At 45.4% G+C, this 11,935-nt stretch overlaps 1 protein-coding gene across 1 annotated transcript; it reads right to left on the reverse strand.

The window, feature by feature from the left end:
• Nucleotides 1–592: 592 nt before the first annotated feature.
• On the reverse strand, nucleotides 593–3,055 carry LOC117186563. The gene is given in 5 exon segments (XM_033387512.1): nucleotides 593–694; nucleotides 697–762; nucleotides 765–818; nucleotides 821–933; nucleotides 2,863–3,055. Coding segments are annotated over 5 exon segments (528 nt in total).
• Between the last annotated feature and the right edge of the window lie 8,880 nt (nucleotides 3,056–11,935).

Below are 11,935 nucleotides of genomic sequence, written 5' to 3' on the forward strand. Positions count from 1 at the left end.
ACATATATGAATGTACAATTTATTTCATGGAGTTGCGTGGGTAATTTTAAGAAATTAGAGGCAGTGTCAATTAAGGTATATATTTATCAATACGTGACAGTATTTGTATGTGTTAGATTAAAAGAATAACTGTTACTAGTGCCTTGAATATAAGTAAGTAAAAGATCAAAGATTGCAGAACAGACAAGACAATTGCGACTCCATTGCGTGGTACGTTTGGCTTTCTCTTTGGACTTTTCAACAAAGCTTTAAAAGAGCCTGGAGCCAGCTCAAAAGCCAGCCCACACAAATCGTGTTCCATTGGAATTGATGGGCGCTAGTCATCGCACTTTTTATATTGTCTTTGTACATGTGCTATTATCCATAAATAATACCACATAATTCCATGATTTGCTTACTCCTCAAATCCGATCCTACTATTTCTCATTCCACTGAATAGGGAGAAACCCTTGAAGCAACTCTCGCTCATAACTGATGCTTATGTGCTTACTGCAACAACTTGGCATTACCGGCAATGCCGACAAACAAAGGATATTTCCCCACCCGCAGGACCCAAGCCCTACACCCTGCCCTACCCTCTTTTCCAGTTGCCTTAGCTTTTTACCGATTTTCTGGTTGGCCAACAACAACAGCAGCAGCAACAGCGAATCATGCAACAAGCAACGAGGCAGCAGCAGAAGCAGCCACAGAGAGAGATGAAAAGATAAGCAAAGATTGCGAAAATTGTATTTTCCATTGTGAGTGTTTGAGGGGGCTTAGAGGGGGTTGGAGTCGGAGTTGGAGTGTCCGTGTCTTGGCCAAAGGATGCAGTCGGAAAACAAAAAAAAAATATAAAATACCAAAAACGTTTGCTCCATAAGCTTTCTATTGGTTTGGGGTTTTCGGGGTTGAGGGTTGGGGGATAGTGGATAGTGGCAACCTTTTCGGACAACCCTTTTGGTGAAGGATTGAAAGAGAAAGCGATAGAGGGAGCGAAGGAGAGTGGGGCCCCGCTCAAGGAGCTCTTCTCAATTTCCGTTACACGCCAATGCGCGTGTAAGAAGCATGTAAATATGAAAGGAACGAATGAAAGGACGATGGATGCCAAAGTTATGAGCCTGCAATTGTAGTTGGCCCCGGATGAAGGGCCCAGAGATGGCCAAGAGCATGGGAAAGGATGAGGATGGGAAAGACAAAGAGAGGGAGAAGGGAGAAGCAGCAGCAGAGCATAAATCAAAATCAAATTTGAGTGCTGTTTAGTCAAGTGGTTTTTGGGTGGCCTGAAGCCCCTGGCAGCGGTGGACGGGCCAGCGGAAACATTGCCACAGAAGTGACCAATAAGTGGGTCAGTAGTCAGCATTAAGTGGAATTCCAAACTATTGTGCTGACAACAGTACGTCTCTCCTCTCCCCTCTCCACACCCCCTCAGCTACGCCTCTATCAAAGGAGCCCTGATTGGATTTTTGCTGAACTACGACTGGTCTTAAGACAATTAAAAGCCATCAAAATTCAACAGCTTACCATTAAATCAATGGCTGGCCTGGCTGTTGAGTGCCTCCCAGTGTCCGAGGCCCAAAGTCGAATCTGAAGCCGATTTTGATGGAAATGAATTAGGGTTTCGGCTTTCATCAACAATTAGAGATGGGAGACGCTCCAGAGGCTGGGCCAAGCGACGAGTAGATGATTGAAGAGGGCTTAAACATTAATTACAAATGCCATTATCCACTGTAAATCTGGTCGAATTAGGGACCCCAAGGTAAGTATCGGTGCGATATACGATATTCCCACCCTGCAAATTCCACCTCTAGACATCGTCTACTTTGTTTACGCGATGAAAAATTTGCATTTTATTAGCTTTCGAGCCGCTCGAGTGTCTGTAACCCAGACCTCCAGCCTCCAGGCGGGAAGAGGGAGTACGACAGAGAGAGACAAAGGACCCAACTGGATAGATTTGCATTTCAAAGTCCTGGCAAAACGTTCAATGAAAAATCACTTCGCATTCAATTCGTTTTCCGCTGATAACAGGCGTCATAGAAGCCCAAGCGGGGCTTTTGGCAAACAAGTCCTGTCAAAAGATTGAGATTAAAATAGCCATGTCAAAAAGGGAAGATTGGGCTACAAATATGAAATATCCCCTCAGCATAATATGAGATTATAAATATCGGGCTTAAAGCAGCATTGGCAACAGCAGCATTGGCAGCAACAACCACAGTCCGCAGGAGTAACGGAAAGCAAAAGCGAAAGTTTCCTCTATTCTTTGTGTGGCTTGGTCTCATCCGGAAAACTGATTGTGAGGGACATGGAAAACCTATTTGAATTTCATTTTCGTATGCAAATTTTCAATGGGTTTTTATGCCGTTCGTTTCATTTCATTTCGTTTGTGAAACGGAAACTAAGCCACAGAAATATGCAAGTGCTCGCTGCTCTTGCCGCTCGACTTTTGCCTTGACTTTCATGGCGGATGCCGATGCCCAGCCAGACCCAGACCCAGACCCAGACCCAGAGCTCTGCTCTGCTCTGCTCTGCTCTGCTCTGCCCTGCCCCGACTCGACCTCGAACCTTCAGTCCAGTCCAGTTCTTCGGTTTGGTCTGCGAAACAATTGAAACAAGTTTGCAATCAGTGCACAAACTTTTTGCCACCGACAAAGGGCGGCAGGCGAGAGAGAGAACCCGGACCCTCAAAGAGAAGCAGACAAACAAGCCCTGAGAGATACTCGTACCCTCGTGCTCGTACGAGGGCTCGGAGAAAAAACGCAGCAGCAAATTGTGCGGCTGTCAAGGACGGAAGGGTGGTCTGGCGTTTGGCAGTAAACAACTTCGGGTGCGCCTAAAAGTATGCAATAAAGGCGCAAACAGAACTCGCAGAACCGAAATAGGGACTACACCGAATAGCGCATACGCTGATAAGGTCCCAGCTTGAGTTCTGAAACTCCTCTGAATACTGTACTTCCATAGAGCCAATGGACTCAGTGCCCGACACTCCATATACAAAGTGTCCCACAGGAGGAGGAGTCATGGGCATAGGCAGGGGTTTGGGACTGGGACTGGGACTGGGAGTGGGGTGGAGGTGTGGCATGATCCAATATCTATAAATCAAAAGGCGCACAAAAAGCTCTTTACAATAAAGCTTAATCACAAACAAGTGGGGGCGTTGAAAAGTGAGAAAAGTTTAAGCAGCAATCAAGAACGACAAACAAAACAAAAAAAGAGGCGGAGGATTAGAGGGATTACCAATAATGCGCTAGAAAATTGAAACTTAAGTTTGTTAAAGTTTCACTAAACTGGTCAAACAATGGGCGGGGGGACCGGGGGGGCGACGGGCTGATAAAAAGCGCAATGGCCTTTTGATTGATACGATTGAAACGGAATTGAATGTTTTTCTAATTACGCCTCATTAGGATTACAAATCGAAAGTAGGCGGAAGAAGCTGCTAGGCTCATAAATATTTAGCAAAATGAAATTGAAAACGAGGACCGGGTCTCGTTTCGAGAATTCCGCAATTGATTTCGAGCATGTGATTGATTGTCTGTCGGCTCTCTGATGCGAATCCTTCTCGGCGACACCATAAATGTCGTCTGCTGTGTCACAGTGTCACACCTACACACATGACCAGGCTGTGAGGCAGTTACTCCACGTACAAGAAAGAGAATGAAATGGGCCTGGGCTAGCAGCGAGGCATGAACATGACGCATGAAAGTCGTAACAAAACACTTTGATTGATGATTGAAATGCCATGTGTCTGTGGGTCTTAGTTATGGCATCGTGAGGAGCTCTCATACCGTATCTCAAGAAGGATCTACTACCGCTAACAGTTCCATTTAATAATTAGTTCCAAGCCCGGAGCACCTTGGAATGCCATCACGAAACCATCTCCAATCAGACCGCAATCGCTGTTCGCCACCGCAAAATGGAGTCTACTCTTGCCCCTCGCGCCCGCACGAACACATCCAGGTGCACATATGTAGGTTCATGATTCCATAATGTCTGTGACATGTGGCCATCAACTGGACCCACTCGTGGCTCCCACTCTGTCTCCCACTCTCTTCCTTTCCCCCTCAGTGTCTGTGCGGTCAGGCAGTTACAGGTTTGAGTTAATCCATTGTCGTCATCCTCTTCAATGCTGGCGTGAGGATGTGTTGTGGATGTTGTGGATGTTGTCGATGTTGCTGCTGTTGGTGGCTTGTCTTTGAAATGTTTCGGCGGTCGACGGTTCGCTGCTCTGCGGCTGGTTTTTGGTTTCTGGATAAACGAAGCCCGCTCCCCATCCACCGTTCGTTTCGACCAGAGCTTTAACTCTCAGTTGAAGTTTAATTAAAATTTCAGTTTTTTCCACATAGGTTTGCTATTTTTACTACCAGGAGAAGGTTTAAGAAAAGAATCAAATCTGGATGATTTTATTAAAAAATTCTTGAGGGATAGGTTTTAATATTAAATAAATATTGAATATTTATCAGCTAGACCTGGGGAAACATACTGGAAAATGCTTCGATCAAGCCGTCGATCGACTAAACCTGAAAGTTTGGTTCCTTTTCTAAAACCTGAAGATTTGGTTTGTTTTCGCTTGGACTGATCCTGCATGCAGTTCATCCACTAAACCTGAAGCTTTGGTTCAAGCAGTGCGCCACTGAAACCTGAAGGTGTGGTTGGTTCTCGCTTGAACTGATTCTGCAAGCAGTTCATCCACTAAACCTGAAGCTTTGGTTCAAGCAGTGCGCCACTGAAACCAGAAGGTTTTGGTTTGTTTTTTCTTGAAATGATCCTGCAAGCAGTTCATCCACTAAACCTGAAGCTTTGGTTCAAGCAGTGCGCCACTGAAACCAGAAGGTTTTGGTTTGCTTTCTCTTGAAATGATTTTGCAAGCCACTTTCTCAGGATTTTGTGGGCGGGTGTGTAATTAAGAATAATTCAAGTAAAGAGAATTTATGCATGCAACTTTATTAATATCTATTGTAGGGCGAAAAGAACAGAACAGACAAACACGCAACGCAACGGCATATATGTATGAACGTATGTATATTTCAGAATATCCCTTATATATGTGAGAGTACTCGTATTGAAAATGCAAATCAATTTATCATACGCCTGATTTGACTACCTGGGCCCTGGGGCAGGCGGGAAAATCATTCGCCCCGAGCAAATGTAAAATTTAAATGCAATGTAATTAAAATGAAATAAAGACGGAAAACAGAACTCACTCAGCAGTCGCTCCGTACATACACACACACATACAAACACAGGTGATGAATGGACGTTGAAAGGAGAGTTGGGGTCCCCACTACGGTGGGGAAGTGGCGACCTGCCGTCTGGTGACCTGGTGATTATTTAGATGCATTCGGAAACCAGCAGCAGCTCAGAGACTTAATGTCGAATATTTAATTATCACACACAATCAGGGAATAACCAAGTAATTTTCTAGATGGCTGGGTTTTGATTACGTTTTATACAGTCATATTTTTGAGCAGGAAAAGGATAATTCTTTATTTAATTGCCGACATTTCCGAATTGAATGTTGTACATTGATACTCCATCGGTGTTTAGGTAGTGATTTCTCATTAAGGAATCTACAGTGCACGCTTACGTGTGCGTATGGTTCGACTTTAAACGCAAGACAACTTTATGTAACTCATCTCTACTTCTGACTTAGTTTCGCATTAACGAACCTAATTAATTGCTTATGCTGCTGCCTAATTACGGCATTATGTCTGTGGCAAAACAATGACCTGACATTTACATAAGCATTAGGACAAACTTCCATCTCCGTTTCTCCGTCACTCCCCGCCCCTATCGTACAAGTACAAGTACGAGTGCGAGTGCGAGTGCGAGTACGAGTATGTGTGTCCGTGTCTGTAATTGACACTTTTGGTCTGTCAGAGGCGCCTCACAAAGGCCCCAATACAATTGTCCTGATTGCGGGCCCCTGCACGCAAAGAAGCAAATCCATCTATCAAACGCGACCAACTATCTGCCGAACGTGCATACATATGTATGTATTTATGTGTGTGCTGGCTGGATTATGCAGGACTCGCATAACTCATACGCAGCGTGGCATGGAAATTATTCGCTCCGTAAAACATCCACACGAAGAGCTGCACAAAAGAGAGAGACCCATACAAATTGAACAAAATTGCCGGCAACCTTTACACAATTGCCAGAAAAGAACCTAAAACCAGGCACAAGAAAAAAATACAAGAAAAAGAAAGAGGGGAAAAGGGGATGCTTCGTCCAGGCAGGGGCGAAGTTGGGGATATTGGGGGATCTATCATCAGGTTTTGTTACTCAGATGCATGGGATAGACAAATACTTGGATATTTTAGATTCCAATAATGACAGCTTGGCAGTTTGGCAATATGGAACTATACGAACCCTCTCAAGGAACGCCGCCACTGACCATCGGCAGGGACCAACCACTTAATGATAATTGCGCAGCTTAAAAATGAACCTCCAATTCAAAGGGGAAGAGATGGAAAAAAGACAAACCCTAAACATGGCAACCCGAAACGGAAAAGGGGCCACGTTGCTCTCACGTTGATTCGACCAGTCCCACCGCCCACCGCCCGCGGCCCACGGCCCACTGCCAACAGTTTATGCTCGTATTTCCTGCCTTACGCTGAATGTTTGAATGTTTTAAGTTGGCCAGCAAAAATATTTGCAGCTATTCGCCGCTTAACAACTTAGAAAATGAAAAGGGATCCATCCCTTCACCCCATCCCCCCACCCCCATTCGCCGGCCCAGCCATCAGCAGGGAAAGTGCCGGACAAAAGCCAAAACCCACGCACATTTTTCACATAATTTCCTTGGGGATTAAGTTTCCACTTGGCCCCCACTTCCCCTCCCGATTGGACCAAAGGAAGCTGCCCGAGGAAGGGGCCGGCCCACCTCCTTGCGCCTTTATTAATTTTGTGCCACAAAAGTAAATAGAAAACGGAGGGCGACCCGAGTAAATTTCATTAAAGGACGACGACAGGGACTCTGACAAAAGGACAGGGAAGGACAGAAGGTCCAGGCCGGGGTAAAATGTAACTAATAGATAAAGTGCGATTACGATTTCTCGGGTCACAAATCACAAGGCGACGCGACAGGAAATGACATTTGTTGTCGCCTGGAAAATGGAATAACCAAAATCGGTAATGGCTGATGGGTGGCTGGAAGTATGGAAGGATGGAAGGATGTGGGCGGAGAGGAGCCAAATGAAATTACAATCAGTCTGGCCCCAAACTGAATTTAGTTCCCTTGGAACGCTGCTGCTCTTCGGCTCCTCCCCATTTTTTTTCGGGAAGTTTTTCGCTCCCTGCTGCTGCGGAGTATTCTGCATAAAGAATTCGCCTGCAGGGCACCGAAAAATTTATGCGCACACCTCTTTCGGAATTTAACAAAAAAAAAGTATTACACGCAAAATAAAAACAAAAAATCGGTATAAAAGTATGAAACATGACTGCAAGCAAGAGACAGAGAACGGTAAAAAAAAGTGTGACAGAGCGAGAGAGAGAGAGAGAGAGAGAGTGCGAGCGATGCCTGGGAGACTACAACTTCTTCTTGGTCTTGGGGGGTTCTCACTTGCTCTTGGTCTTGGCGTGCAGCAAAATGGCGACAAAAGTGAACGGGGAATAAAATGCTCGTGGCGGTAACCCCCGACACTTTTTAAAGCGTCAAGAAATGTGTTGTTGCGGTTTAAGTCGCACAGGAAGGAGGTTGAAATACTACCATGGAAATACTTGCACAATTTTACGCAGGAGACGGTTCTATATCAGACTGTGGAATGCACTAAAATAGATCACATTTTTGGGGCCATTTTGGTAGCATTGTGTGCATTAAAACAAAAATCAGAAACGACCACTTCCACATGGATGCAGACAAACGAATTATTTGCTCGGACAAAAAGAAAGAACTTTTTGTGCCAGAAAAAAAGGCGCTCGTTGAAATCTGTGGGTCTGTCGGGAATGAGGCTTAAAATAAATTATAGACAAAATCAAGGCAATTAAATCAAAGCCACGTCAGTAACTCAAACAAGAAGGCGGCCAACGTTTGCTGCTGCCTCATGAATATGCAACGACTGAGCGTGTGGCAAGGAGTGTGTTGTGTCTGTAGGTCTGTTTGGGGTATGTGTTGGGTTCTGAGTGAGTGGTGAGGAGGAGGACAGCAGGCAAATGGGGCAGCATTTTCGTGATTGAATTCATTGATGAACAACAACTGCCAGCCAAGAGGCAGAGAGAGAGAGAGAGAGAGATAGAGAGAGAGAGAGAGAGAGAGAGAGAGAGCAATTGAAGTTTATGCAAGTGATTGGCCACATGTGCCAAGCTGAATGAACCTCTGGATACCCTACCCTATCACACTACCACTGCCACTGCCACTGCCACTGCCCCTACCACTGCCACTCCCCCCTATCCAACCGCTATCAGTGTCTGTCCATCCTGGATCCTGGAGTGGTGCACAACAGCGTGAAATGTGCGGCTGGGGGGCATTGAAACAAATCACCTTGATTGATGATTGGCATTTTGTTGCCAAGTGGCAGACTGTGAGAGAGGGGCACACACTCTCCGATTCACTGGGCCATCTCGCCGCAACCTCCCCCATCCACCGCCCCCTCCCCCACCCCCTACCACCTTCTGACACTCTGCTTCTGTAAGTCAAAACCCCAAAAGTCAACCGCAATTAAATGAAAAGGCTGACAGAGTGGGGTTGGAGTATGGCCTGTGGATTGTGTATTGTGCACTGTGTACTGTCTACTGTGGAGTACTATTGAGGGGAATTCGAGTTTCTGTTTTGGCTTATTGCTGCAGTAACAGGTGCAGTGCTGTGTGCGGATAGGCACTGCAGTTGTCAGCGCTGTCAGATGTCAGACATTGTTTTCACTGTTTAATCGAATTAACAGAAATGTTTGACAGTTTTTATTGTGCTAATTAAAAATTTTAAGAGTTGTGGCTGCGGTTAGAAAAGGAATGCGAAGGGATGCTCCAGAGATAATTGTCAGATAAGTAGTGATTGATTCTCATTTACATGTTTCTTTTATTTGCTGAGAGTGAGAGTCGAATTGTTACAGATATACTGAAATCTTATCGCCAGAGAAATAGCTGTTGCTTCATCTCCATATGTAAATGAAATAAAAAATTTATTCGTACGCTCTTCTGTTTTCAGATTTGCCCAACAACATTCGTTTGAATTCAACAAGAAAGGCTAATTGCCAGTGAAGAGTACCCTGCCCTGCCCTGCCCTGCCTCCAATGTCTTCAATCTCTTCGCTAACAATTTCTCCGAAACAGAATCAAATGATTCATCATCATAAGCTGATTCCGTGTCCAACCCATAAGCGTCTAGCAATCTCAGTCTTCACACGCAGAGAAACATGCCCCAATGCCGCATACCCATACCAATGCTTCAGATCCCATAAGCGTAAACAGATTGATTGGAAGGGTGATCAGGCGGAAGCCCCTTAGGCCGCACACTTAAAAAAGCACGGGAGGATGAGGATGAGGATGGTAGCGAGCACCTTGGTCGCAGCCTGAGGTGTCGCCCCGCACTTGGAGCACGAGTGGAGTAGCTTCACGCCGCGGCGATGCAATCAATCAATATTCAATACATTTTGGAGAAGGCAGACAAAGGGAAAGACTGTGGGGTGGTGGGTACGGGCGGACGGGTGGACGGGGGGACGGGAGACGGGGGGAATTGAAAAAATGAAATCAAACAGCGCTTAAAAATTTATTAACGTTCGCCAAACCAGTTAAACGTCAGCAAATTGTATTTTTATGTTAAGACCATTAATGAAAACCGGAAGCAAACAGAACGCAAATGGATGCAGCGGAAAAAACGCTGAAACCTGGTAAAACCAAAAGGAGAAAATAATAAAACATTTTTGCATTTAATGTACACAGAAGGAGAGGCGGATGTAAGGATGTGCAGGATATGCCAGCGGCGGCGGCGGCGGCGGCGGCGGCGGCGGCGACGACGGCGGCATTGGTAGCACTTCGATTAAGTAGCTTTGTAAACAGCGGGAGCTGGCACAGGAGCAGCCGTCCCGTCCGGGATTGGGAACACGGACTACAATCCAGGACAAGGACCAGGACCAGGAGCAGTCCAGCAGTCAAGCAGCCAGGACCTTCGCGCAGACACTTGAAAATGCATAACTTTTGAATGAGGTGCGGCGCAGAGTTCTGACTGGGGTCCTACTAGAGAGAGTTCTGCTGCTGCCGGTCCGACTTGTTTGCCTCGCTTTTAATGCATTTTACGCCATGCTGCGTTTTTCCTCAACCCCGCAGCTCTCTGTCTATCAGCTCCTTTTGTTTTCCACTCGCTGAAAAATGCAATGCAAATGCTATCAATGCAAATAAAGCTGATTAAGCTGCATTTTGATAAATTTTCCCATGATTTTACATTTAAATAAGGGGGAAAGCTGGAAAACTGCTGCAAAAAAGTCATGAATCAACTGCATTGCCACAAACACATAAAAAGTGTGTCCCCAAAACCAGGCAGCAGCCATTTCTTAGCCACTATTTTTCTGTCAAAGCCAAACTAATTAGTGGCCAGTGCACACACATAAAAACTGGCTTAAATAAGCCAAACTAATGTTGCGGACTTTGGGCAATCAGGGCTGGAAAAATTCAATGAAAACAAGAGGCTTGGGATAGCCTTTCAGGTCGTTTCGACCTCCATCTTAGACACATATTTATGTGCATATATCTATGCATTTATGAAACATTTCATCTATTCATCTATAGAGACACATGGAAATAATTGTTGGATGGTCACGTCTATAAATGATAATCGAATATTCGAGTGTTCGCTGGAGAAATCTCTGCAGCCCTAAAATTCAAAGTGATTTTTCTCATCTCTCATTGAGGCCGTCCCTGCAATCCGCACCCCCCCTATCCGTTCTCCATAGCCACTCTATCTTCAAGTTCTTACAAAGTGAGCAAAAGTTTTTGGGCTGTTTGCTTATTTGTCGTGTAATTAAAAGGCTTGCACATTAATTTCCAGCTGCACGAATAGGAAATACGCAATGCAGACATGGCCGGGCCGAGAATGGTGAGGACGGACCCGAAAAGCCTTACAAAGCGCTCCCATGATAAATCCCCGACAATTTTTTCGGCCAGAGGGAGAGCGAATGGAGACGGGCTATCCTTTGTCCGACTGAAACTTATTTTATTTTCATTCTCAGTTTTTTGGCTGCCGCTCAGCGCGCGCTCTCAAACAACAAAGTCAACAAGGAAAACTAGGAAAAGCAGCTGAGAAGCAGCTGAGAAGCAGCAGGCGAAGTATAAGGAGAAGGAGAAGGAAAATCTCTTGCAATTAGCGCTGGGAAAAGTTCTCGGCTCTAATTGATTTGCTGTAAACCGTTTGACGCTTTGGTCGTCTCGTCCTGCTTTGCGATGCCTGCAGACTCTACTTTAAAACGTAATGCCCGCCCATCCTGGAGTCCTGCCCCGATTCCTTCGCCCTGCTGCACTAAAGTATGCAACACAATTGTTATTGAACACGTGCACGCGCCCTCTGCAGCCATGTGGAGCCGGATATGGAGCAGGAGCAGGAGAGGACTCGAGAAGGACACAGAGCAGAGCCATCGTCAAAAGCAAAACAAAGAGGTTTTTTCCCCAGCACAACTCTGGCGCTTAAAAATGCTAACAAGTTGGGGAAAAAATGTGTGGGAAAAAGGTGCCAGAGGGTTGACCTATGAGTTCAGCAACGGATTAATGATTGGGAGCCCTTGAACTACTAGTCGGAACCACACGCCTGAACAAAGGGCAATTTCCTCTTGGGAGAGATTATCGGGTAAAAACTGGATTTACCTTAAGGATATGTTCTATACTAGGAGCCTTTCATTCCAGAGTTTAAGAACTGCGGCTACAGAAAATTCCTTCGTCGAATTATATACAAGTTTTTAACAATTTTCTTATAAAACGCGTAGTAAATAGGTTCGACTTAGACACCCTGCGCTCAAGAAGCTGACAGCTCCATGGCCATCGGC

Source organism: Drosophila miranda, chromosome XR (genome assembly GCF_003369915.1).
Source record: "Drosophila miranda strain MSH22 chromosome XR, D.miranda_PacBio2.1, whole genome shotgun sequence".
In the NCBI taxonomy this organism is placed as follows: domain Eukaryota; kingdom Metazoa; phylum Arthropoda; class Insecta; order Diptera; family Drosophilidae; genus Drosophila; species Drosophila miranda.